This window comes from Eptatretus burgeri, chromosome 9 (assembly GCF_056783735.1).
Source record: "Eptatretus burgeri isolate ZD-2024b chromosome 9, Ebu_testis_v1, whole genome shotgun sequence".
NCBI classification, from domain to species: Eukaryota; Metazoa; Chordata; class Myxini; order Myxiniformes; family Myxinidae; genus Eptatretus; species Eptatretus burgeri.
In genome coordinates this window covers 100,196,638-100,224,182 of record NC_140969.1, presented here as the reverse complement: position 1 = coordinate 100,224,182, position 27,545 = coordinate 100,196,638, and the positions used below count along the sequence as shown (strand labels likewise).

General features: G+C 46.1%; 3 protein-coding genes and 1 long non-coding RNA gene across 8 annotated transcripts in view; 3 read left to right on the top strand and 1 right to left on the bottom strand.

The window, feature by feature from the left end:
• Nucleotides 1-9,936, top strand: part of PRPF3 (pre-mRNA processing factor 3) — a 42,841-nt gene extending 32,905 nt beyond the window's left edge. For both annotated transcript variants that reach the window (XM_085896337.1, XM_085896338.1), the window contains 4 exons: nt 1,267-1,385; nt 6,636-6,716; nt 8,578-8,639; nt 9,245-9,936. In XM_085896337.1, coding sequence (XP_085752463.1) covers nt 1,267-1,385; nt 6,636-6,716; nt 8,578-8,639; nt 9,245-9,394 — 412 coding nt within the window. In that variant the 3' untranslated portion in view covers nt 9,395-9,936. The remainder of the gene's footprint in view (nt 1-1,266; nt 1,386-6,635; nt 6,717-8,577; nt 8,640-9,244) is intronic.
• On the bottom strand, nt 1,119-17,113 carry LOC147020743 (uncharacterized). Its single transcript, XR_015061945.1, has 3 exons — nt 16,983-17,113; nt 4,384-4,483; nt 1,119-2,114 (listed from the first exon to the last, which is right to left on the bottom strand). It is a non-coding gene; the product is annotated as an uncharacterized LOC147020743 (long non-coding RNA).
• TMEM267 (transmembrane protein 267) lies at nt 16,313-26,780 on the top strand. 3 transcript variants are annotated; one of them, XM_085896353.1, is made up of 4 exons: nt 16,313-17,214; nt 20,095-20,293; nt 25,439-25,504; nt 26,644-26,775. In XM_085896353.1, exons 1-3 carry the CDS (start codon nt 16,846-16,848, stop codon nt 25,462-25,464), a joined length of 594 nt encoding a protein of 197 aa, XP_085752479.1. In that variant the 5' UTR covers nt 16,313-16,845; the 3' UTR covers nt 25,465-25,504; nt 26,644-26,775. The 3 variants fall into 3 exon arrangements, with proteins under 3 accessions (XP_085752479.1, XP_085752480.1, XP_085752481.1); XM_085896354.1 differs by lacking the exon at nt 25,439-25,504 and having other exon boundaries at nt 16,314-17,214; nt 26,644-26,780; XM_085896355.1 differs by lacking the exons at nt 16,313-17,214; nt 25,439-25,504; nt 26,644-26,775 and adding an exon at nt 17,228-18,348 and having other exon boundaries at nt 20,095-24,147.
• LOC147020741 (interleukin-27 subunit beta-like) overlaps nt 26,738-27,545 on the top strand; it is a 38,463-nt gene continuing 37,655 nt past the window's right edge. The window contains exon 1 of one of the 2 annotated variants that reach the window (XM_085896352.1): nt 26,738-26,979. Coding sequence is in view for 1 of the 2 variants with exons in the window: in XM_085896351.1 (XP_085752477.1) it covers nt 26,870-26,979 (110 nt within the window). In the remaining variant the exon portion in view is untranslated. The remainder of the gene's footprint in view (nt 26,980-27,545) is intronic. The other variant, XM_085896351.1, reaches the window with a different exon arrangement.

Genomic DNA, 27,545 nt, shown 5'->3' with positions numbered 1-27,545 from the left:
CCGTCCATGCTTCCGTGGAAGCTTTTTTGTTGCTGCGATAACTTAAGAATGGCTGAAGGGATCCAAGTCAAACTTGGTACAAGTATGTACAATGATGTAAAGATGAACTGATTAGATTTGGGGGGTCAAGAGGTCAGAGGTTAGGTGAGGAAAAAATGTGATGCTTGAGAACAACTGCAGGGATTTAAATGAAACTTCGTACAAGTATTATGATGACGTAAAGATCAACTGATTAGATGTTAGCATCAAGAGGTCATGTCAGGTAAAAAAATGTTATTGAAGCAGGGATTTGAGCTAAGCTAAGTACGTGTACCATGATGCATATGTATAGATCAGATATTGAGGTCAAAGTTGGAGAATGCAAAGACTTGATGTGAGTGAATGCATATCGAGAAACAGAGCGACGTCAAATTGTGTCTCGTTTTCAAATTGTAGCTTTTCTGGCAAAGAATAATTCACAAACATTAATTTTTTTTTTTTTCTGTGTGGATGGAGATCAGAGATGAAAATACTCGATGGATGTTTTTTCTTTTCTTTTTCCGGGCTCCTGTTTTGATGGAAGAGCAAAAGAGAAGGGTTCATGAATAATTCAGAAGAGCATGTGGTAAAGGGGAGAGCTTTTCGATATTTGGTCCAGGATTTTTTTTGTTTGTATACCTTGTCGTGGCTCGTATGAGAGCAAATGCACAACGCACAGCAAGGGGGGTAGGGTAATGAGACGAGGGACGGGAGAGGGAAGGACAAAACAGTGGGGAACAGAGACATTAGGAGATCTGTGGTCGGGAGAGGGGTGGGGCAGGGAACATGGGGTGTAAAAGGTGGACACTACAGGGACTTTCAGGAAGGAAAGCAGGGAATTTGAAGGAGGTGGGTTTGGGGTGGATTAACGAGGGTAGAATTTTTGCTTCAACATTTACGCAAACACATTCAGGGGGATTACCAATAGCTGAGATAATCCATCTCTTTGGTCGTGGTGGGGCAGGGGGGAGGGTGAGGAATGGCTTTTTGGAGGAGATCCAGGTGGTTGAGGACGTTGAGAAGCAACTAGGAAAGCTAAGGGATGATAAAGCTCCATGGTCGGCTCATCGGCATCAGAGTATTGAAGCAGAGCAGGTACATGTGTTCACCAACATGTTTAATTGCTCATTGGAGTCAGGACAGGCACCAGAGTACAGGAGAATCTCAAACGTAACTGTTATTTAACAAAGGATCTCTGTTTCCCTTTCCGATACATTGAAGGATTTATGCTTTTAATTGCTTTTCTAGAATCGTTGATCTCACAAACCCCTCAAAGAAATTCAAGATTGAAGCCAATGTTAACCAGTTATACCTGACTGGTGCGGTGGTGCTTCACAAGGACGTCAATGTTGTGGTCGTGGAAGGAGGTACGTAAGCAAGGCCATGCGGTTAAAAAAAAATACATTTTGGTCTTATTGAGAGTTACCAGTAAAAAAAATCATTCACAGGTAATGTTTAGATTTTTTTTAGAACATGTGAGCTACTTTTTTTTAACATTGCATAACTTGATGTTTTTGGTTTTTTTTAACCCCCTAATTTGAGAACTGGACTGACGTGATGACCGAGAGCAATTGGTTCCCAACCTGTGGTCCACGGACCACTTGTGGTCATCTGCTAGTAAATGGCAGGCGGTCTGCAAGTTTCTCCCAAATAAAAGTTGTCTTTCAGGTTGTCCATGTTTACTCGATAAAAGCAGGTCGTTCAATTTACCTCCTCGACTTCCGTCATCTTTTTATACATTTGTACAGTACTCCGACATTTTCTCGCTTTTGATGCAATTCTAAACAGAGCATTCTTAACCGAAACGGATACATATATTAACTTTTCATCCGTGTTCTACAATGGCATATAATCGCAGCCCGCCACAGCGTTGCGTCACACCCTGTACAGTGTACACTGTATAATCATTTTCTACTTTGGTATTGCATCCCACCTAACTTGTCTTCGTATTTCAAAAAATATAATCACAACTGGTTTGACTCTGTGAGCAGTGAGCACAGTACATTGCAAAGTGGAGAGATTTTTTTTTTTCCAAGCGAGTGGTAGCCACAACCAGCCTGGGCCTGCAACTGGAAGCGGGGAATCTCATCAGCCACCTTCAAAGAAAAGAAAGCCTCAGTGTCAGAAATATAATCCAGAATATTAGCATCGGGATTTACATTTACTGGATCCGAGCCACAGTGTGTTATTTGTCAGGAGGTATTGTCAAACGAAGCGCTTAAACCGACAAAATTTCACCCTCATTTATCGACAAAACAACTTAATAGTGGTTTGAAAGCACCTTTCCTGATTTTCCTGAGGATTGCAAAGTGAAAAAACCCCACACAGTTGGGAAAGATGTTGCAATGCCCTGTGTGTGAGGGACGTGTGTAAATGTTTATTTGGCTTTGGAGCAGTAAAAAATAAAAATAAACACTTGCCTCTGTTCCAATTTCATATAATAGTTTGTCGTCACATTCAAGACATGTCACTCGATAAAGAAGAGCAACTTGTTCGACATCTTTGAGGTAAGAGATTCGCCATTCAACTCTATGAATCCACAGGCATTGCTGGTTTAGCTCAATTTCTGCTTTATTTGCGATATCCGCTGACTATCACGTGGACGAGTCTTGCAACGAGTATTTGAGCTGCACATGGAACTGGAGGAATTCTTGACAAACGTAAGCTACAGCCATGCAAGCTGATTCAAAGACCAACTCTTTCTTGCTAAACTTGCATATTTAGCTGATATATTTAACCTTCTGAATGATCTCAGCCTTTCACTACAAGGCAAAGATACTGCCGCAGGGGTGGCCGGCGCAGGTTAACCCCTGATCCAATTTGTGGTGAAGGGCGGTTAACACCGCCAGCCCCGGAATGGCTGAGCAGTTCCTTATTAATAAGAGGCGGACACGTTGATTCTCGGAGATAACGCGTGCAGGAGGGGCAGGGCGCAATGGAGGAGGAGTGCTGCACCAAGACAGCACAAGGGGGCTTTCTACTCGAATCTCACTACAAATACACAGATAAAGCCTCTTAAAAGGAATACATTGAATGAAAATAAGCAAATACTTACAAAGGACAATAATGAAAAAGCTAATGATGATAAAGTAAATTAAGCCTGAAGTCGAGGTGCCTCTCACTCAAGTACAGACAACGGGGAAACAAAATAAAAAGAAAACCCTTTCTTTCAACTATTCTTGTTCTTAGCTTGGCCCAGAGCTGGTCTTTCCGGAACCTGAAATCAAGGGGCCTCCACCAGCACATGCATATACGTACAAAATGGTGCTTCTCGTAGCAGGACAAACGCATGCCAGGCAATCCACGAATGACATTCCACACCAAAGCTCAGAGACCCAATGTAACAGCTTCATGTGCTGATCGTCCTCACCGACCCAACCAATAGCCAAAGGCCAGCGTCTTGCATCACCACGCAAGCCAAATTGTCTCGACACGAATACAAGGGTCGTCCTCGGCGTGCGCTCACCCTCCGTTCTCGCCTCTCCAAAATCCGCAACCCTACTGGGTCTCGAGAAGAAGATTTTGGAAGGAATTTGGGTGATCGCCAGTTTCCTCTGATCATGGCTCCAAAATGTGCCGTCCAACTGAGTCCAATGCCTCTCAAAATGCGCCAACCTGACCTTCCTCTCGATCACGCCTATATCCTCTGCCTCCGGGGCGTGTCCTGCTCGCACAAAATCTGGGAAGGCGGGGCTTCTGCCTGCTCGGATAGCTTCTGACGTCACGCCCATCAATCATTCTTCAGGGGCGTGACTTTGCCTGTTGTGTCACCCTTTGAAGGTGGGGCTTTCTGCCTCCTTGGCACATTTGCTTGTTTAAGGGACATGTTCCCCACCTTTATTGCCGATCTTGAAATATAAATCCATAGGGAAAAATCATAGAGGGGTGATTACTTACTGGGGAAGCTTATTCTTAAACCCGAGCTAATTAACACGACACCACCCCCTCGTGTGATGACACCACGTAAGACTTAAGCTCACAGGTTCCCTACTTCGTTGCATCGAGATGCCTCCTACACATCCACGGACCAAGCAACTCTATACAATGCATAATTCCTTATTAAATTCCAAAATCTACCCCCACAACCGTAACAATACGAACACTTTGATGCTTCGCGACAGTGATGGGATTTAGCAAGAAATTCAGTGTGTGGTGAACTCACTTGGAAAATGGAATTACTGGAATGTTTCTGTTCACAGAATTTCTCAGTAATTCTGTGATTTGATTGCTCAGCATCAAAGCAGTTTTGACTGCTCACCTTAATGCCTTGAAAATAAATTTAGGACCGACTTCAGAGACATTTCAGAAAACATGTGGCAGTGGATCTGTGCACCATTCTTCAAAGATGTCATTTCAAACACAAACCTTAGCTGCAGAGTCCAAGATCAGCTGGTGGATTTGTCATGTGATTGCAGCCTGAAGGTAAAATTCAGAGAGCAATCTCTCATGGCCTTTTGTTTCTCAGCTGAAAAGGATGATGAAGAACTGTCAGGTGAAGCAATAAAAATATTGCTTCCATTTGCAACAACTTGTGTTTGTGAAGCTGGATTCTCTTGCTAAACAGCCTTAAAAACAAAATACAGATCTCAGCTCCAGCCAGAACATGACATGCGTGTCTATCTATCTACAATTTCTCCTCTCACTGATGAACTGGTCGGGAAGATTTCAGCTCAGGGGTCTCAATAAGTTGGGTAAGTTATAGTCATACTTTACTCTCTCTTCATGTTCTTCTATCATTTAAAATGTATAGTAATAATATCACAATTGTGAAGTATCATACTGTTATCATTTTGAAACACTAACGTGAACACATTTAGAAGGGTCTGCTTTTTGACAGACTACACACAAACGCTCGTGCATGACATCACCACTGCAAACTAAAGTTGAATGTTAGTCTGGTATAGTTGCATAAAAATGAGTTTTAAAATGTTGTGCAAAAAGAGGGGTAAGTAGTCCGTAGGGGAAAAAATAAAAATAGGACCACTGAACCTGTAGCTTATCTGGGCCCTCGCCTAATGTTGTCACTCAAATTTGGTAGATTTCTGACTGGTGGGTCACCCAACCCACCAATCAGAAGATTTTTGAAGGAATTTAAGTGATTTTTTTCCAAAAATTTCATAAAATCCACCATTTTGACACACTTCCAGCCTGGTGTTTGCTTAGTGGTTTGGGTGGCGGCTTGGGATCCGAGGGTCCTGAGTTTAAGCCCTGTTGGGCTGCCGAATTAATACACCAGGAGGTTGACTCAGCCTGTCATCCTTCCGAGGTTGGCAAAATGAGCACCAGTGTACTGTTAAGGGGGACACTGCATCAGCGGCATAGCCGTGTCCCAACCAATGATGCAACCAGCAGCCACAGGCTGCACTCGATAGAGAGGGAGGCACACTTCCGGTCACATGATCCGCATGACTTCCACAATATAATTAACATCCCTACCTTACCATAATGCTGCAACCCAAATGTGTTCGCATTCTGACAGGTGGGTCTGGAGAAGAAGATTTTGGAAGGAATTTGCGTGACCGCCATTTTGACACACTTCGAGTCGGTCACGTGATCAACATGGCCTCCGCAATTTAACATCAGGACCCTGTCCTTAATGTTGTCACCCAAATTTGGTAGCATTCTGACTGGTGGGTTTGGAGAAAATTTTTGAACAAATTTACCAAGTCAGTCATTTTGACCAACTTCAAGTCATGTGACCGGAATGAGCTTTGCAATTCCTGTTACTAGTTAGGAGAGGAACGTTGCTGAAAAATTTTGAGCCGGAACAGGCCAGCGGTTTGGCCGAAGAAGTCGAAAAAGGGGACGGACAGACTGACGGTGCACGTAGACATTGCCTTATCTGGAATTTACATTCCAGATAAGCAAAATATAGACACCAAGATGGTGGTCCGTTTATTGAAAGGTTGGGAACCACTGACCTCGAGATACGCAAACTCACCTCCAAACCGTCTTGCATGGTTTTGAATCCCAACCCAGCTAAAAACTGTCATCTCAGTCTTTTACAGGCAGGGTGATTCATCAATGTGTGCCGTCCCTCGGATGGACGCTAAACGGGAGTCTCATCTGCTGCCATTAGTTGGTGGACGTTAAAGATCCTGCCATATCCTTTGCAATTAGAAGGCGAGCTATCGCCGGCACCATGGCCAAATTCCTGCCCTAACTACTGGGAAGGCAATGGCAAACCACCCAGTTTAAAATAACCTTTGCTCAGGAAGCTGCTTTAGCATCACCGACTCTCTCTGACACAATGGTACATTAAAAGAAAAGAAGAATTTGAGGACTGCAGGAATGTCTCCATCAGCTCGGTTATGTAGGTAATATATAATTAGTATTAATTACTCAGGATGTCATGGTATTGTTTTGCTCCCTTGATTATCACTTCAACCTCCATCTGAGTCGCACCGTCCATCTGATCAATATGCCGACTGTGAAGGTGTGTCAATGGATTGCTGGAAAGTTAAAACTTGTGTAAACCTTCCTTGGCTTAACCCTATCTGCCACAATCTTGTGGGTTCAATGTTACCTCTGGTCGTGCTAATTGTTTGTTTGTTTGTTTTTTTTGTGCAATATTTGAACCTCTTTTGATCTCGTGCTGGTCTTCACACACTGCGCAGGTCAAAAGGCTCAGAAGAAATTCCGGCGTTTGATGATGCATCGAATAAAGTGGATTGAGGAAACGAGTACAAAAAGCGAAGGTGATTGACTTAATGGAGACTGATTTGGAGAAACAGAATGATGATTATGATATTGTTGTGGAAATGGCTTCTGGGGGTTAACGGTGTGTAGCTTAGAAATAGTTATTGCCTTAGTACATGTATTGGCATAAGAGTGAGGTAATTTTAATTGTAATAAGGGATTATAACATTGATATTTGTATCGAAACCTGTCGCCTTCCCTCCCGATTGTTTGTCGAAAACCTCCTCCTTTAAAACCCATTTTTTTTCATGGTCTTTCCTTTGTAATCTGTCTTTTATTTCCTTTTGGGGAATATTGGACCTGTAGGCCAGCTGAGGCACATGTTTTGGTGCACCTGTACTGGGCTGAGAAGCATGGGTATGGGATTTCACCATGAGTGGCAACCAATCTGTGTGAGGCAAACATGGTGGGGTGATTATGGTGCCCATATAAGGCCCGTGCCTGCATGGTGGGGGTTCTCTGTCTGGTTGCCGGAGTCCAGGAGAGGTGTCCCCAGTTTGGTTCAGTGGTAGTCAGGCCCAGTGCGTGCGGCGGTGAGGGCTGGCCTGCGAGACTGACCTAACCGGGCTGTTGAGCCGTTGACTAAAAGAACCTCACGGTTGCCGTAGATGCAGGCCGTAACTTCGTATTTCCATTTTATCCTTCTCCTGGTCCATCGACTGTGGTGTACTTGAGGGCTCTTTGAAGATTAGTTCATGCTTGGGTCTTCTGTCCATACGAAACCAGGGGCTCGTATTACAGAATTGTAAATATGTTTTTTTATATAAAAGTGTTTGTATGCTCCCTGTTCTCCCTCTCGTCATATTCTTAAATACACGCATGAATTAACTGGGTCTCGCTTGAGTTTTTCGACTCCGCACGAGAGTAAAAGATTACGGTTTATTCGTCCTATATAAAGGACAGATTTGGCATGATGGTTAGCATTCAAGTTCAAACCCCTCCCCCATCGTGCGTGATGAACCACTCAGTCGCCATTTTGAGTGGTTCTATCGGAGTAGGAATCCGGTGTGTCGCTTGATCAACTTAGGACGAACCAGGTTGAGCTACGTAAAGGTATGATTAGGCCTTCGAGCCAGCTTGGTGTGTATGGGCCGATTGACCAATGCGACTCCCGTAACTATTATTTATTATTCTTCTTTAATGGCCACAACTATTCCCACGTTCTTGTCGGATTGGAAATGGAAAGCTTGGTCCAAGTCTTTCACGAACCGTTGGCCAGGAATGACGTTCGAATAAGGCAAGGGAATTAGTTTTGGATTTTGTTCAGGGTGGCGGCGATGGCTCTCCAATTCTTCGCCAAGGACACCGTAGGATCTTTAACGTCCAACTAATGCCGGCAGACGGGACACCCAGTTTCATGTCCATCTGAGGTTCGGCACACGCATTGATGATCACCCTGCCTGTGAAACACAGGGGTGACAGTTTATAGCTGGGTCAGGATTGAAACCCAGGCGAGACAGCTTAAAGGTAAGTTTGCTTCACTGATATCTATTATTATTTTTACTAGAATCAACCGCTCCCTTCTGGAGCCGTCAAAGGTGTCATGTTATTATATTTATGCCGATTTTACTCCAAGGGGTCCCAGGATTATACACCCCAAAAAGTGGTTGCCATCAGTTCAGCCATTTTTGCGGTACCTGGGAACAGACACAGACAGTGATTTATAGTAAGATTATTATTATTATTATTATTTATTTTAATCATCATCATCGATTTGCTCGGTTACCTTGTTACTCAAGTTCAATTATTCTATTCCTATTTGTGCAGGGTCATGCATCGAACTTTTGCTCATCCACATCACGAACTGAAGGTTTAAACAACTGTCAAACTCATCATATTTTTCTTCCTTCTCTTTCTCAGGGAGTACCATCACAGGAGAAGAGTCCATTAGAAAACGCAACAAATGTGTTCTTGTTTGGGAGGTGAGTAAAGCTTTGTTCATCACAGTGTTGAGAACCTCACATCTGTTCATACAATTTGCATCTTTAATTTGACTTGCATCTCCAATCCAGAGTTTTGAGTTTTTGGTTTCATATACAGTAGCAATAAATGGATAAACGCCATTAGCCAACTGCGGTAGAAACATTTGTTACGAGTCACTTAATTTTGATGAAAGCAAAGCGTCTCGCCTTGCGAGAAGAATGACCGTTGCGGTTGCATTGGTGTAATAACAATGGCAACTGCTGTTTGCGATTGATTGATTTATCTTGGCACATGATGCTTCACTTTTGCTGTGAAACAATAGATCACGACAGTTTGTTTGCTTGCATTGATAATTTTGTGTGGATAGGGAAAAGATCTTGTTTTGAAATACGCTGAGCTTCCTTCCTGAATCCTATGGGTTCGTTTTGGCCCTAGCTCTGCTCTCTAATTTACCATAGGTGACAATATCGACACAAACTAACTGCAGATAACTTGTTATTCCCCCTGCATCCTGTTTATAGTCAACTTGCAAGACATTCATGCAGGATTTGTTTGTTGCTGTGGACTGTTGTCTCCATTGTCTGCGCTATTTGTCATTGTTCAGGGCACGGCAAAGGAAAGGAGTTTTAAGGAGATAAAGTTCAAGCAGTGCCCCACGGAGAGTCTGGCGCGTGAGCATTTCCGAAAGCACGGCGTGGAGCATTACTGGGACCTTTGCCTAAGCGAGTCAGTGCTGGAGATGACTGAAGACTGAATGTAGAAGGTGTCACCACCACTAACCCTTCATCCTGCCTCAGTTCTCTGCTCACCCACAAGCCGTGCCTAAACTCTCCGGCAGTCACGATCGTTATATAATTTAGACAATAAAAGTTCATTTCGTAATTTGGGATTTTAATTTGCTTAATTTACAAAATGTCCACTTCAAGCCAAACTTTTGAAAGAAACTCTTCAACAGCAAACATTATAAAATATTCCATTTGGCATTTAATACAGGCCTCTTTTGTGAGGCAAACGAGCAGGAAGTTTTGACCACACCTCGACATTGATAAAACGGATCACAAAATCCACTGATTGTGTACAGAACCACGACGGCAATTTTTGGTCAACAAATAATTTTTGCTTCCAAAACCTCGTCTCCATTATCTGTGGATACGGTGATGTTGGCCTTTTGTACAATATCTACTTGGTTATCCTCTTGCTTGTGTATTTTGGGAGGTCAGTCCTGCATACGTTTTTACTGATATAAAATGGAGGCGATGTAATGTGTGCATTTTTCCATTAAAACATGAAAATCGAGGCTAGTCTTTGATGGACTCATTACCGTCGCTCGAGGCGATTGTATTGCATTTGGGTCCGTTTGTTTGTTGCTTGTAAATTCTAACATTCACAAATCCATTATGTAGGTTGGTCTGCTCTGTTTTCTTATTCTCTGTCTGTATGTCAGTTGCCTCTAGGTTGAAATTCTACACCGATTTTACACGAACCTCAAACACCTGGTCGAGCGAGGCAAGAGCTGGAAGGCTTTTATTTTTGAGGTTAAAAGGTCAATGTCACAAAATCATCAATTTTCATCTGTTTGACTTGAAAGTTTAACAATTTGCATATTGGGTTGCCACATTGGTTCACCAATCAAAAGCTAGAAGCCTTTTGTTTTTAAAGTTCATTGGGAAAGGTCGCAATGACAGATTTCATAAGTACCAATTACATTCCGTTGGAACGCAAGTATGTCTATTAATTACACATGATTGAAACATGAGTACGTCTATTAATTGCATCACATTAGTATGTTAGTACGTCTCTTAATTACGTACCATTGGAACGTAAGTATGTCTCTTTTATTTATTTATATATATATATATATATATATATATATATATATTTTTTTTTTGTATATATTGTTGCGGCCACGGGTACCGAGACACCAGCTTGTCACTCAGGGGGATTAATCCCCGGTTGTCCTCGGAAGCAGGACCTGGGGCCACCGCTCACAATTAACGTTGTGGTTCGGTGGGTTGTTGTAAAACCACGAACGCCACCCAGTTAGCCACGAGTTTCAGTGTCCACCGCCTAATTATGCTGTTTAACGCGAGGTCACGTGGTTTCCTGAGCGGGGAGCACGCCCTCAGCAAAGCGCCAATGTTACCTCGATTAGATTTTAATTAGGGCGGCCGAGCGTTTTAACCGCTGGTGCGTGCTGACGATTTTTTGGTCAAATCTGTGGTAATTACCTCCCAGTCTATCGAGGTTCAGACAATGCTCGACCAATGGAAGGAAAGGACAAACACGGACAGGTTGGGTCAATAAATAATTTATTAATAATAAAATAAATAAATAAAAATAACTTTATTTTCTGCGATAAATGAATAAATTCCAAAGCAATCGAAATGAATAATTACTCAGGCAAAAGCAATCAAAATGACAGGAAAGAGGCAGAGAGCAGATGCTTATCGGGGGGGGGGGGGTTGACTTACAACTATGCACAGACAAGGGCACCCAGCAGATCATTCAGGGGGGGGGGGGAGGGAGAAGTCGTCTCGCTCACCAGAGAGTAGTTGTCCGTGAAGTTAAAACGTCCTGAAATGTATGTGTGCTTGTCACGTCCATCGCCAGCACCCAGCCTTGCCGTGCACCCTCTCCTGAACAGCCTTGAATGCCAGTCGACGTCTGGGAGGGCACCGAGATCGTCTGTCATGGGTTTAGACCTTGGTGCTGCGACACAGTCAGCTCCTCACACTTCACGAAACTGGTGACGTCCAGTGACCCACACGGTCCGTCGGTGACTGACCCGTGCCTCACTCGTTAGTGACCGACCCATGCCTCACTCGGCGGCGCTGCTCACACCCACACGCTCGCTTGCTCAAGCACTGGGAAGGACTAATTGTCTCATTGGCGCTGGTCAGACACCCACACACGCACCACACGCTCACTTGCTCACTCGTGGGCTCGCACGCTTCCTCGCTTTCTCACTCACGGGCTCACACGCTTCCTCGCTTGCACGCTGCCTCTCTGGCTTTCTTTCTCGTTTACTTCTCGCATGCTTCCTCTCTCGCTTACTCCCTCCTCCTTTTGCGCACCTACACCCGCTTCTTGCACGCTTACACCCGCTTCTTGCTCGCTCTCGTGCGCTTCCTCTCTCGCTTTCTTCTCCTCAGAACGGACCTCCAATTCGTTTTTATATATGTGGCCCGTCTCGGCGAGCACAGAGTCCCCCAAGCTCACCCGCCCCACTTGCGCACCGTTACCATGCCCACCCGTGCGCTCCAAAAAAATGCGGGCATCGGCGCTCGCGAAAGAAATATGTGCATAAACGTTGCTTCGGAAAAATAAGGACGGGCGTCAGTGCTTGTGAAAGAAATGTGTGTAAACATGTCTGTCGTAAAGAAAAAAAAGCTTCCCATAAGAGAGGGGATCTATTCACATTTAAAATCCCCTGAGACATGGGGATGGGGCTCATCTGAACAGGCATTTAAGGAAATAACTGTCTGAGGACCTGGATGTGTGGATGCATTCATCAGATGGATTCTGAAATCCGTAACAATATTGTCAAGGCTCATATGAGAGCCAACACAATGCACAGCAGGGGGGGGGGGATGAGGAAAGAGGGGTGGGAGTGGGAAGGACAAAACAGTGGGGAACAGAGACATTAAGAAATCTGTGGAACGGAGACTGATGGGGCGGGGACCACGTGGTATACAAGATGTACATTTCAGGAAGGAAAGCAGGGAATTTCAAGGAGGTGGGTTTGGGGTGGATTAACGGGGGTAGAAAAGATCGAGGATTTAGATGGGGGATGATGAGAGGTGGTGATGAACAGCTGTTTTGAAGGCCATTCCAAAAGTGGGGAAAAAAAGAGGAATGAAAGAGTGAAGGTGAGCACTAATTCGTGATTTTGGTCGTTGAACCAGAAGGGGGTGGCTGGTGGACCTTCCTGCCTGTGGTGGGAGAGTGAGAGGCCTAAAGACTCGGCCTCATCGTGGGAGATACCAATGATCCTTAATGCCTTGGTTTCCACAGCGTGAAGCCGAGAAAGGTGAGAGGCAGGAGCACAAGCCTAGAGGGGAGAGCAGTACTCCATCAGGCTGCGGATGAAAGCTTTGTATGTGGTCAAGAGCTCAGGTGGGCCGAGAAGACTTTGCACGACGGAGGATTCCCAGTCGGTTGGAGGCCAAGTTGGAAATGTGGCTTTCCCAGAAAAGATCATGGCAGATAGTGATACACAGAAGCTTGAATGAAAGTACTTCTTCCAGCAGATTGTTGAGAAAGTAGATTGGGGGGGTCCAAATGGTCCTTTTGGAGAGACATAGTGAGAGTGTGAGATTTGTCAGGATTGAAAGACGTGTTCCACATGTTGGACCAGTTTGTGATTTTATCCAGATCTGCAGTGAGCGAAGAAGCTGCTGCATGCCGGTCTGAGGGATGACAGATAGTACGGCAGAGGGTGGAGTCGTCAGCAAAGAGATAACGAGGATTTTCCAGAGAGTTGGACAGATCCTTGATGAAAACCAGAAAAAGAACAGAGCCCAGAACGCTACCTTGAGGAACTCCAGCCAGAACAGTCTATTAATTGCGTACGATTATTAACTACGCAATGCACAAAACAAGTCCTGGTGAGAGTCTGCAATCTGATTGCTCTCCCTCTCTTGCTGAAAATGGAATCATTGCCACCACCGAAATGTTTCTCACTCCCAAAAAAATTGGAATCCCAGTTGAAAGTGTTCTATAAATAGGTAAGGTGAAGATGTGAAGTGTCGTTCATGCTTGCTTTGTCTAGATATGTATCGATGTGAGTAATCAACATTGTTGTTTATTTATTGATTTTCACACTGCATTGCCCATGTCCTTGGTGATTAATATGGAACCATTTTCAAATTGTTGTGCCCAGTTGTTTTTCGACGAGATGCAAAAATGATTGACATTGGATCGATCTGGAAGATGTGATGTTTTGTAGCAACAAGCGTTATTTTTAAAATGATACATGTACAAATGTGACTATTTTCTTTATCTTCTGGGACGTTTCATTTTGATGGGACAGCCTTGTGATCATGAACGAGGTCTGAACGAGGTTCTGGGACGAGGTCTGAAGCCTCGGCCTGGCGTCAGGTGTGTTTATATCTACTTTATTTGTTAGACATCCTACATAAGTCAATGAGCTTATTTGTTTTACTCTGCATGCGTTACACATCACGTGCAGCAAATTTCACCTCCCTGCACCTTGTATTTATTTGTTGTTTTTTTTAGTTTCTCTATACCGCCATTGATGCCCGGTTGCAAGTCACCCTCTCCATTTCTTATACAAGATACATAATTACTCTTATGAAAACGTTTTTCGAGTTTTTTTTTTAATTTAATTTTATTTGTTATCCTGAAAAATAGACCGTGGTGAACACACAGTCGTGTTGAAAGATTGGCCTTTTTAAGGGGAAAAAAACGATTGCACAAATCCATTCAGTGTTTTATATATAGCTAGATATTCGACACAGGTATATTGGACACATTTGTCATTTCTGGGGGTGGGACGAGGTGTCAGCTCCTCGATTCAGGCCTTGACACCATCTGGATGCTCCATTACTTGAGTACAATTTGTTTGTATTGAGGACACTGTGCTTGGGTAATTAATTTGTCCTGTTTGTGAGCCATTTGGAGATTGTGTTGAAACATGTTGTTCACTAAAGGTTAAGATATGTCGAATTGTGTTCTCCCTTCTGGAACCAGGTAAGACCAGGTGAATGCGGCTGGGCTTGGATTGTGCTGAGCACTTGAGTTGGAGAGGATCGCCCTTCTTGGACTTTGGACTTGTCGAGAAGGACAGGTCGAGTGGTCTGGGTGGGAAGAGCCAGGACTAGCTGACGACCTCGAGTTGGGTGCCGTGGCAGGATTTAGTCCTGAAACATCACAAGCATTGTGTACATTGATCCGCAAGAGGGACAGTGATCTGTTGGGAACCCTGCCCACCCCCCCCCCTCCGCAAAAGTCTATACAGGGCGAAGGATGTGAACAAGCTTGCTCTCACGATCTGTCCATAATGGGTAGTCCCCAGTTATTCCTACCTTGTGCGGTCAGCTTGGAAAAGTTTTTGGTGGAAATTCTTTAACTAACCTGCTGGACAGGTCTGACTTGACTGGGAGCAGATTTGGGCAGGAATTTAATTTGTTCAGGGTCCTGGCGATAACTCGCCGACTCCACAAAAGACTCCTATGGGATGTTTAATAATGTACACATGTTTGCATGATGCTTATGCGAGTAAGCAGGACACCTGGCTTAACATGCGTCCAACAGGGCACAATTTGAGAGGCCTTGCAAAGCACCAATTGGACAGTTTATAAGTCTGGTCTCAAGGAAGACCTCGTGCTGGTACAATGAATGGAACAGGATACAACAGAGAGGGGGAATCAACATCGGAGATGCAGGCCAAGACAGAGATGGGGAGGGGGGCAGGAGAGGATCCATGGGAGGGGAGGGGGGCAGGAGAGGATCCATGGGAGGGGAGGGGGCAGGAGAGGATCCATGGGAGGGGAGGGGGCAGGAGAGGATCCAGGGGAGGGGAGGGGGCAGGAGAGGATCCATGGGAGGGGAGGGGGCAGGAGAGGATCCATGGGAGGGGAGGGGGCAGGAGAGGATCCATGGGAGGGGAGGGGGGCAGGAGAGGATCCAGAGGGAGGGGAGGGGGCAGGAGAGGATCCAGAGGGAGGGGGGCAGGAGATGATCCAGAGGGAGGGGGGCAAGAGAGGATCCAGAGGGAGGGGAGCAGGAGAGGATCCAGAGGGAGGGGGGCAGGAGAGGATCCAGAGGGAGGGGGCAGGAGAGGATCCAGAGGGTGGGGAGGGGGGCAGGAGAGGATCCATGGGAGGGGAGGGGGCAGGAGAGGATCCATGGGAGGGGAGGGGGGCAGGAGAGGATCCATGGGAGGGGAGGGGGCAGGAGAGGATCCATGGGAGGGGAGGGGGGCAGGAGAGGATCCATGGGAGGGGAGGGGGCAGGAGAGGATCCATGGGAGGGGAGGGGGCAGGAGAGGATCCATGGGAGGGGAGGGGGCAGGAGAGGATCCATGGGAGGGGAGGGGGCAGGAGAGGATCCATGGGAGGGGAGGGGGCAGGAGAGGATCCATGGGAGGGGAGGGGGGCAGGAGAGGATCCATGGGAGGGGAGGGGGCAGGAGAGGATCCATGGGAGGGGAGGGGGGCATGAGAGGATCCATGGGAAGGGAGGGGGGCATGAGAGGATCCATGGGAAGGGAGGGGGGCATGAGAGGATCCATGGGAAGGGAGGGGGCAGGAGAGGATCCATGGGAAGGGAGGGGGCAGGAGAGGATCCAGGGGGAGGGGAGGGGGCAGGAGAGGATCCAGGGGGAGGGGGAGGGGGCAGGAGAGGATCCAGGGGGAGGGGAGGGGGCAGGAGAGGATCCAGGGGGAGGGGGAGGGGGCAGGAGAGGATCCAGGGGGAGGGGAGGGGGCAGGAGAGGATCCAGGGGGAGGGGAGGGGGCAGGAGAGGATCCAGGGGAGGGGGAGGGGGCAGGAGAGGATCCAGGGGAGGGGGAGGGGGCAGGAGAGGATCCAGGGGAGGGGGAGGGGGCAGGAGAGGATCCAGGGGGAGGGGGAGGGGGCAGGAGAGGATCCAGGGGGAGGGGGAGGGGGCAGGAGAGGATGCAAGCCCAGAAAGGAGGTGGTACAAGACCGATAGACCACCGACCAGTCTGTCATGGCGATGATCGGCCTATATTCAGTTTCATCACTTCGTTGACATGATTTTTATCGATCAAGAAAAGACAAATCTTCCGTTTCTGGAACCACCGTGAGAATGTCATTTGAAATCCCTCTTGAATCCCCTTGAACTCGAAGTCAAGCCTCCATGTCGAAATCTCTTGTGTTGTAGTTATAGGCCGTGGCAGTCTATGATACAACAACCAATCTTCCCGACCGCCACGATTGCCGCAACAAAATAAGTGACCGTGTAAACGATGAGGTAGTGCACATGTTTCACTTTATTTGCTTGTACTCCAAGATGGCGGATCGTAAACGTGATGACGTCACGACGTCACACGCACACTATCGACAGTGTAAAAATAAACGTGAGGACAACAATAAACGTGTTGCTCGGAGATATTAAACACGGAGGACGGTGAACCTCCTCGTCAGGCCGTGAACCGTAGCAATCGGGAGAGCTTGGCATTTTGAATGTCTGTACTGCACTCACCTGCCGAATGAATAAATGAATGAACGAACGAACGAAATAAAACCAGGAAGAATCGCCTGCTGGAGAGAGGTTACCAAACAGAGCACAGTGGCTCAGGGTGTATCGCTCGGATATGGCTGGACCTTGCAGACCCTCTTGTCCGCCCTGGTTACCTCGTCGTGCCTGGCTTGCATCTGCCTCGCTGGGGACACGCTGTGCTCGGTCGGGCCGCGCCGAAGCTGGCACCGCGCGCTCGCGGACAGCGCGACCCACGGACTCGTGGCGGGGATCACGTGGTTCGCGCTGGCGGGGCGGCAGCGCCCCGGGCACGTGATGTTTGCCGCCGCACTGGGGATGCTGCTCGACGTGGATCACTTCCTCGCGGCAAGATCGCTACGAATACGGGTAGATGGAGCGTAACGAATACGGGTAGATGGAGCGTAACGAATACGGGTAGATGGAGCGTAACGAATACGGGTAGATGGAGCGTAATGAATGCGGGTAGGTCGAGCGTAACGAATACGAGTAGATCGAGCGTTACGAATACGGGTGGATCGAGCGTTACGAATACGGGTGGATTGAGCGTTACGAATACGGGTGGATCGAACGTTACGGGTGGTTGGAGCGTAACGAATTCGGGTAGATCGAGCGTTACGAATTCGGGTAGATCGAGCGTTACGAATGCGGGGAGATCGAGCGTAACAAATACGGTGGATCGAGCATAACGAATGCGGGTAGATCGAGAGTAACGAATGCGGTGGATCGAGCGTAATGAATGCGGGTAGATTGAGCGTTACGAATACGGGTAGATCGAGCGTTACGAATGCGGGTAGATCGAGCGTAACGAATACGGTGGATCGAGCGTAACGAATGCGGGTAGATCGAGCGTTACGAATACGGGTAGATCGAGCGTTACGAATACGGGTAGATCGAGCGTAACGAATACGGATGGATCGAGCGTGACGAATACGGATAGAACGAGCGTTACGAATACGGGTGGATTGAGCGTTACGAATACGGGTGGATCGAACGTTACGGGTGGTTCGAGCGTAACGAATTCGGGTAGATCGAGCGTTACGAATTCGGGTAGATCGAGCGTTACGAATGCGGGGAGATCGAGCGTTACGAATGCGGGGAGATCGAGCGTAACAAATACGGTGGATCGAGCATAACGAATGCGGGTAGATCGAGAGTAACGAATGCGGTGGATCGAGCGTAATGAATGCGGGTAGATTGAGCGTTACGAATACGGGTAGATCGAGCGTTACGAATGCGGGTAGATCGAGCGTAACGAATACGGTGGATCGAGCGTAACGAATGCGGGTAGATCGAGCGTTACGAATACGGGTAGATCGAGCGTTACGAATACGGGTAGATCGAGCGTAACGAATACGGATGGATCGAGCGTGACGAATACGGATAGAACGAGCGTTACGAATACGGGTGGATTGAGCGTAACGAATACGGGTGGATCGATCGTAACGAATTCGGGTGGATCGATCGTTACGAATACGGATGGATCGAGCGTTACGAATACAGGTAGGAGTAATATTTTCAGGTAAGAGTAGGGGGGCGCGGAGTAATATTTTCAGATATTGTTTGCAAGAGAATTATTTCTTTCAGTTGATTTATCTCACGAAACAAGAATCAACATGAGATGAAACATCATTCACATTTGCCTTAAACTCTTAAACAACCCAACAAAGAGTAAACTTGTTTCTTAAATCAAGATTAGTAAAAAAACAGGGATGAGTATTGTGGGATCATTATCCAAACTAGGGATGAGTATTGTGGGATCATTATCCAAACTAGGGATGAGTATTGTGGGATCATTATCCAAACTAGGGATGAGTATTGTGGGATCATTATCCAAACTAGGGATGAGTATTGTGGGATCATTATCCAAACTAGGGATGAGTATTGTGGGATCATTATCCAAACTAGGGATGAGTATTGTGGGATCATTATCCAAACCGGGGGTTGAGTGTTGTGGGATCATTATCCAAACCGGGGATGAGTATTGTGGGATCATGATCCAAGCCGGGGATGAGTGTTATGGGATCATTATCCAAACCGGGGATGAGTGTTGTGGGATCATTATCCAAACCAGGGATGAGTGTTGTGGGATCATTATCCAAACCGGGGTTGAGTGTTGTGGGATCATTATCTAAACCAGGGATGAGTATTATGGGATCATTATCCAAACCGGCGTTGAGTATTATGGGATCATTATCCAAACCAGGGATGAGTGTTGTGGGATCATTATCCAAACCGGGGTTGAGTGTTGTGGGATCATTATCTAAACCAGGGATGAGTATTATGGGATCATTATCCAAACCGGGGTTGAGTATTGTGGGATCATTATCTAAACCAGGATTGAGTATTGTGGGATCATGATCCAAACCAGGGATGAGTGTTGTGGGATCATTATCCAAACCGGGGTTGAGTGTTGTGGGATCATTATCTAAACCGGGGGTTGAGTATTGTGGGATCATTATCCAAACCGGGGATGAGTATTGTGGGATCATGATCCAAGCCGGGGATGAGTGTTATGGGATCATTCTCCAAACCGGGGATGAGTGTTGTGGGATCATTATCCAAACCGGGGTTGAGTATTATGGGATCATTATCCAAACCAGGGATGAGTGTTGTGGGATCATTATCCAAACCGGGGTTGAGTGTTGTGGGATCATTATCTAAACCAGGGATGAGTATTATGGGATCATTATCCAAACCGGGGTTGAGTATTGTGGGATCATGATCCAAATCAGGGATGAGTATTATGGGATCATTATCCAAACCGGGGATGAGTGTTGTGGGATCATTATCTAAACCAGGATTGAGTATTGTGGGATCATGATCCAAACCAGGGATGAGTGTTGTGGGATCATTATCCAAACCGGGGTTGAGTGTTGTGGGATCATTATCTAAACCAGGATTGAGTATTGTGGGATCATGATCCAAACCAGGGATGAGTATTATGGGATCATGATCCAAACCAGGGATGAGTATTATGGGATCATTATCCAAACCGGGGTTGAGTGTTGTGGGATCATTATCTAAACCAGGATTGAGTATTGTGGGATCATGATCCAAACCAGGGATGAGTGTTGTGGGATCATTATCCAAACCGGGGTTGAGTATTGTGGGATCATTATCTAAACCAGGGTTGAGTGTTGTTGGACCTCAAGCAATTTTTAGGACCTTTCGTTCCATCTTCACCACGACATTGATCAATCAGAGAATTTCACTGTTTTTGTGAATTTTTTTTTTCTTTTCTCACAGGATGCTCTGAACCTGTCATCACGGCCTCCTTTTCACAGCATCTTGGCTGTGCTCGTCGGTGTATCTCTATCCGAGATTGCATTGCGTTCTCTGGAGCTACTTCCTTCCTGGGGCTTCCTGCCTGTCATGTTACTCACCTCTGGCCTCTCTCACCAAATTAGAGATGCAAACCGTCGTGGCCTGTGGTTTTGGCCTTTTGGTACGACCCCTCCACTCACCTACTGGCTGTATGTGGGACTCACCGCAGCCTTGCCACATGCTGTTGGCCTACTTTTGGCTGCAATTGGTCGCTCGCCCTATTGCAATGTCGACCAAACCACAATGCCATTGATCGATTATATTTAGTTGATTTATCGTCGACTCTTTCCGTTTTAGCTTTCTAACTTTAGCAGGTTGCTGAAGACAAACCAGGAAGCAAACCTGCAAGATCCTCATTGTGATGGATGTGATTTGTTACTGTTCTTTGCATCCTCAAATAACATTTCTTGTGGTTGTTGTGCAAATAGTATTTTGTATGGGATGTAATTCCTTGTGATGTTGTCGTTAATGTATTGATTTTCTTGTTTATGGCAGAAGGTGTGCAAACATGTTACTGACATGTTTACACGTTGACGGCCATCCTTACACGAATGACCAACTCCATATATCGGTGGGCTGAAAGGATCGCTCAAATGTTGTGTTGTCACCTTTGAGCTAATCTCCCCTGGGTTAGATGTGTGACCCAATGATTAACTGTCCTGACGTTGCTTCGCAGGCATGCTGTTGCATCAATGACCGTTCCATCCTTCAGAGGGGACGTTGAGCCAGCTGTCCTGTCTGCTGTTACTTGCTTGTGGGCAGTCAGGATCCGACCGTACCTTTCAAAAGAGGTTGCCATCATGCACTAGTTCGTTCGTTCGTACGCAGCACAAGACTATAGGGTAGCATCTGGGAGTTTGAAACTCCAGTTATCCCTCCGTTGTCAGCAATATCTCATCAGATGGTGCACAGATAGTGCGCGTGCCTTTTGAGCCGTCTTGTCGGGGGTTTGATTCGCGACCCAACTCGAAGCTGTCGGATTGGTGCTTCGCAGGCAGGCCACTGCATCGTGACCACATGAAGATCCCACGGGTGTCCTTCGCGAACAGTGCGCGAGTTAAAGTTTTGGCTTTCGATATTTCCCAAATCCTCTGTTACCCCTTTGTGTGAAGATAAAATTGATATCTGGGACATCAAATCATTTTATGGTCGTTGTTGACTTTCCGTATCGCAACGTCAAGTTGGAATCATCGATCACAACAAATCTTTGTCGACACACTTGTTCCACACTTTAGTTTTAGTCCAATTTAAAATTTTTCCAAAGCGTCGACTTCAAGTTGAATCATTTCACTCTGTTCAAACAAACGTGGCGTGTATAAAGTGAGGACTAGTAATGTTCATGGGGATGATGTCTTTGTGTGGGGTAATGTAATTATGCAGTCTCGCAAAGGTCACAAAACCATTGTTCCTGCTTTTCCACACCTTTAAACGTTGTTAGCCGGTCTTTAAATCCCCCCCAGGTCTGCAGGTAGATGCTCGCACGTGTCTCTGTTTTTTGGTGGAGGGATCGTACTGGGCAGAGGTACCACACTTCTTTACCTCCAGTAAACTATGTAAGAAGCAAGGAGCCACGACACCGGCAGTAGAGCTGAGTCGAGTCACACAGACGACATTGTAGTCGTGGTTACTAAAAAGAGTAAAGATTGACGAATATTTGTTTGAGAGAAAGAGGGCATTACACGTCTGTCTTGGTCCAACTTGCGCTTCTTCCAGTTCGTTCGGGATGCGTGCCCCCGCGTCCGCCTGCGACCCTACTGGGGACAAGGCCACACGGAGGATTTACCATCGGAATGGTCGTGCCTCGGTCCGACCTTCCTTCCAATCCTTATCTCTCCATGTACATTGACCTGTCCTTGCATCAGTTATAACTTTTATTTTGCTCTTGTTTTGTAATTGAATGTCTTTGCTGAGGGCTTCATCAGAATCGCACCCAATTGGTTATGAGCTGCCTGCCATGTATTTATTAATTAAGTACGATGCCAGATTAATCTTTTAAAATTTTTCTTGAAATCGTTGTGCTAAAACCACACGTTACAACACATTTTCTTTCTCGCGATTAATTAGATGAGCATAAAACCTGCCTTCATGGACGGGTTCATTCCCCAAAGACTTCAGACGGGTCAACTCCACCAGAAATACGGGCAGGTCAGTTCCCCTAGAACTCCGGACGGATCATTTTCCCCAGAGCTACGGACTGGTCATTTCCCCCTGAAATATGGTCGGGTCATTTCCCCCAGAACTACAGACGAGTTAATTCCACTTTTATGTTTTGTATTTTATTATGATTTGTATTTCCAGCTTCTACCACATGGCACACTACTGTTGCGGGTCTGTGAAGCCCGGCGCTCCCAGCAGGCAATGGCAGACAACATATAGCAGTCCCAAGACAGTTATTTCATTAGTACTCATTTTCGATAGCCCTTCCCTTATGTCTTGTGGGTTGATGGGACAAAATGCGTTGTGAGGGCTTTACGGTCGGTCTTTTTATCTATTTTACTTCACTTCACACACGACGACCTCTATCACGCACGCGTGCAGGCCACAGCAACAGACAGGTATTTCAATTAGCATACACGCACCATTTCCCGTTCAAACCTCGCGCCATTACCCAACGACACTTCACCTCAGATCTTCGCCGTACTCGAACCAAAATGTCATAACATTTCTCCAACCACCACAACACCTTCCTAAAAAATCCCCACATCATCGGACCACAGCTCATGCTCGCCTACACTCACCATTGATGTGATATCTATCAATGAGATAACAGAGAGGTCGCAAACACCTCGTGCCACAATCTCGATGACTGCCATCACCATCATGAACTCATTGCATTACATTCGCTATGCTACACAACCACTGCCATTGCTCAACCACCATCACCACCAATGACCACCACCTCCCTCTGGACCGGCAAGAGGCAAGGAAGTGGCCCATATCCTTGTAGATACTTGGGGTTCGACATTCTGGCATCTTTCTCAGGGAAAGAGTGTGTGCTGGGCACAGTTCAATGTTGTGGGGATAGCCCTAGCCTTCTGCTCAACTGTGGCCCCCATTTGGTGTCCAGCGCATGTTCTTGGTCGGAGAGCACCGCCAGATGCCCTCGTCCCATTTATTCTAGAAACTCCATCATATGACTGAGTTCAGAGCAAATGAGGCCATTTCCAGTGTGAAATCCTCCCTGGGGCGAGGCCAACACAGTGGTTCGAGTCAACGTACCAATGAGGGCACGGGGAAGCACTCATCATTCCACCTGTTCCACTCTCAAGCACCTCCGCTGCTGGAAAAGTATAAAAGAGAGCTCTGCTCTCTTGCCCGCCCTTCTCTCATCTGGCCTGCCCGCTCTTCTCTTGTCACCTGGCCTGCCCTTTGTTCTTGGAGTCCACCAAGTGCAGCGCTGGACGGGCAAGGAATTCAGACACCAGACCAAGCGCCGACTTAGCCCATAAACGTTTACACGAACAGAATTATTTACATTCATGTTAAGTCTCACACATTCTTTGCTCTATTTCCAACCCCCTGACCCACATCTTTACACCTTCCTCTCTGCCTCATCTGCCAATCACTGCACACCTCATTGCACCTCCTCCAATCATGCACCCCAGACATCCTCAGTTTTCCTCCCCCCCCCCTTCCGCCTCCTCAGTGACTGGGTTGCATTGGTCCGTTGACCGCGCAAGGTAACGGAGAGGTCGCAAACACCTCGTTCTTTTCTCATCTCTCTTGCTTTCTACTTTCCTCAGGTATGTTTCTGATGGTGTCTGTCATGTGAGCATAATTAAGATTGTCGAAGTTTAGTATTGGAATAGCTCTGCCGTGTCTTCTCTTTTGAATATAACTGAATTTTTTCTTTTGCCGCACCTCCCCAATCCTAGTTTTCCCCTGCTTTACATATTGCTTTTGTAATAAAACCTTTTATTGTTCCACATGCCTTTCCTCGCCCTTCCTTTATAAATAAATTGCTCTCATTGTGAATGTACCGAGTTTGTGCTCTCTTTTCCTCCATTGGTCTAGCATAGTCTGCACGTAGCTAGCCAGGAAGTTTTCCCCCACCGATCGGCCCTTGTTAGCTGGTGCATACTCTCAGCTCCGCTCAGCTGCACCTGATCCGGTGAGTTAACTTGAGTACGCATCGAGGACGAGAGACACCCCTGGTACGGCCGTCCACACGTAAGGTATCATGCGAAGTAGTGCAACCATGCTGGATTGGCAGTACCAATCGGCACTTGTAGTTGCTTAGCCACCTGCTGGCACACAGAGTTATCCATGCCCGGTGGCCTCAGGACTGGCTGTTCGGGAGTAACTCGAGCGCTTCCCCTCGTGGCGAAACTCGCACCCCAGATCCGTAACAATACAATACTTTTGGTCTTTGCTCCACCTTGAAATCCCTGAGGCTATGAATTCCTATGAAGCTAGAACACAGAACGGATTGGGATTGAACAGTACACAAAGAACGGCACAAAGAGGGCGAAACGCACCAACAGCAGGGTTGAAGGACAAAATAGACCGAGACAGAAAAACAAAGGATGCGGGTAAGGACGAGGGTTAGGGGAAAATGCAGGGTCTTGATAAGATGGATACAGAAGGCAAATTTAGAGGGGGAGGTTAATGGGTGTAGAAAAGATCATGCTTTTGGATGAAGTATGATATGAGATGTCTGTGAACAGCTGTCGTGAAGACTTGGAGGGAAGAATGAGATTGAAGAGAATGTGGAAGTTGATTCCACATGTGGGGGGGGGGGGAGAAAAGATGAACAAATGTGTGGAGCTGAGCAGTAATCCTGGATTTTGGGAGTTTCACAAGAATGGGGTTGAAAAAAAAAAAAAGAGACCACTGAACTGTCTGTGATATAGGCTCATATACTCAGCTTCAGCATGGGACATTTCAATAATCTTGAAAACGATGGTTTCCACATCATCAAACTGAGCAAGATTTGACAAGTACTCCATCACGATGCGGATGAAGACCTGGTAGGTGAATAAGAGTTCAGGTGTGCCAACGAAGGACTTTGCACAACGGAAGATGCCCAGTCGGCGGTTGGCTTTGGAGGCCAACTTGGAAATGTGGTTTGTCCAAGAAAGGTCATTGGTGATAGTGAGAACAGAGTTTGAATGACCAATCTTCTTCATGAGGATTGTTGAGAAGGTTGATGGGAGTTTGAGGCATGGGAGGGGGTTTGCCAGACAGTCCTTTTCCTAAAGAGTGAGATTTTTCAGGATTAATAGACATATTCCAAGTGTTTGACCAGCTTGTAATTTTTTTCAAGGTCTAAAGAGAAGGAAGAGGCTGTAGCATCCTGTCTGTTCGAAGGATGCGGGATGTCATGTTGGAGGTTGGATTGTTTTGTTTGTTTTTGCATACACAAGGCCTTTAAACAACTTCCCATAAATTTGTGCAACTGCATGATGGTTTTGTACAACTGTATAGTGACTTTTGCTTCATATATATATATATATATATACACTAGGAAGAGTTGCCGTCCCCATGGATGGCAAAGTTTTTAAGTTAATCTACCAATTTATATGATTGCAAGGACTGCATAAACAGGTTAATTGTGTTGCGCTCTCGGAGTCAAAGCTCTGAGCTACGTAAACCGCACACCGTGACATGGCGGAGGTTGGATTTGTTCAGAAGGAGTGTCGAATATGCTGGTTGCGAAATATAATTTGGCATCACCATTATTACCTCCACCACCGAAGGTGGAAAAGAGGTTACGTTTTCACCCGTTTGTTTATTTGTCTGTTTGTTGTGCAGGATTTCTCAAAAACTTGTTGACTGATTCGGATGAAACTTGGTGGACAGGTTGGGTGTGTGACGAGGACAAATTGTTTCGGTTTTGGTGAAGATCCGAATCCGGATCTGGATACGAGAATTATTTAATTTTTTAAGTGATTATTCACCATTGAGAGATGGGGCCAAAAACGATCTCGTACTGCACAACATGATATTTCAAAAATGTATTGGGCCCGATATGTTCTCATGGATCAGGCATTACGTGGTGGAGGTATGCACTCCACCGAGTGCTCTTCGAATGCAGCGTGGGATGTAACCGCCGTAAACGGGAGACAGACGACGACACGGACGTACACCATGGTTGGAAATATGTATGAGATCTCTATCTGTCATTTTAGAATATAAAGGATAATCATTATATTATACACAATAGCAATGTTTCTATCAATGAATACATCTGGTCATGGTTAGGTCCCTCTACTCCAGCAGAGATTTCTGAGCAGCCTTCGGTAACGTGAGAGCAATGTTCCACCTCAACTCCAAACCCCCTACAAGAAACCAAAACGAATTATGAGTTCAATTTTTTTTGTTATCTTTTCGAAAATATTAAATCTCGCAATCATTGGTAAAGAATCACAAACCGAGTGTTTTTAGCTTGTCATATTGAAATGTCATACTGTCAATAGGAACTGACCTTTAACTATTTACCTTCTAACATTTTTATATTTCATCACCCAGGATTGAGCTGATCACAACCGCCCACATCCTGGACTTTTCCACAGTGCACAAGATGGACAAAGGGACAGGAAATCCACATCGCAGACAATCGTGTAATGTTTGTGGCAGTGCTGGCTGGCTCTGGTATCTGCAACACCGAATTCACGAGGCTTTTCAGGACTAACATTGTGTTTACCTGTTTTTTAAGTGGGAATGGCTTGTGCAAGTCAGGGGTTCATCCCTCAAGATGCCATGTGATATGCAGTGTATATATAGTGTTGAGCTTCAGGATTGGAAAGGAAGCATTGTCTGGGAGGTGGTGATTGTCACTGAGCGGATCCTAGAATCCCGAGAAATGTAAGTTGGCGAAATCACTTGCTACGTTGCATAAATGCCGTCTCAACTTGTGTTCAGAATGTTATACGAGGAATATGTTTATCTTTGGTCTGACATGACAATGCAAAGGGAAGCAAGTACACTTACTTGTGAAATGTCTCGCTCGTATTTCATTTTTGTTGGACGTGAATGTATCCTGCATCGGACCGTTGCATCAGAAAGTGCACCGTCCCTCCGATGAAAGTGAATCTGGAGACCTATATTTTTAGCATTAGCTGATAGATGTAAAATAAATTTATTAATAATGTCTTTTTTTTTTTTTTTAGTGGCTTTCATGAAGACAAAGTAGGTTATTGCCAGCACCCTGAACTTTTCCCGTGTAATCCTTGCCGTGAGACTCCTTCGGCAGCATCGACACTCTTGTCGGCAATAAGGAATGAACTGACACTAGAATATCATATCTTGTATTGGGCACGGGCTCCTTTAGAGCTGTTAGACGAGGACTTGCCGGAGAGACCCCGAAATTGAGCTTTGAGCAAAAGGTGATTTTACGTGCTGGTACTTAGCTCCAGAAATCCCAAACAATC

Bases quoted from the DNA above. Each gene is read 5' to 3' on its own strand.
- TMEM267 (XM_085896353.1), top strand. From the start codon at position 16,846: ATGAATGAACGAACGAACGAAATAAAACCAGGAAGAATCGCCTGCTGG. The intron at 17,215-20,094 runs GTAGATGGAGCG...CTTTTCTCACAG, and splicing joins CAAGATCGCTACGAATACGG to GATGCTCTGAACCTGTCATC. The intron at 20,294-25,438 runs GTACGACCCCTC...ATTTTTTTCAAG, and splicing joins CCTGTGGTTTTGGCCTTTTG to GTCTAAAGAGAAGGAAGAGG.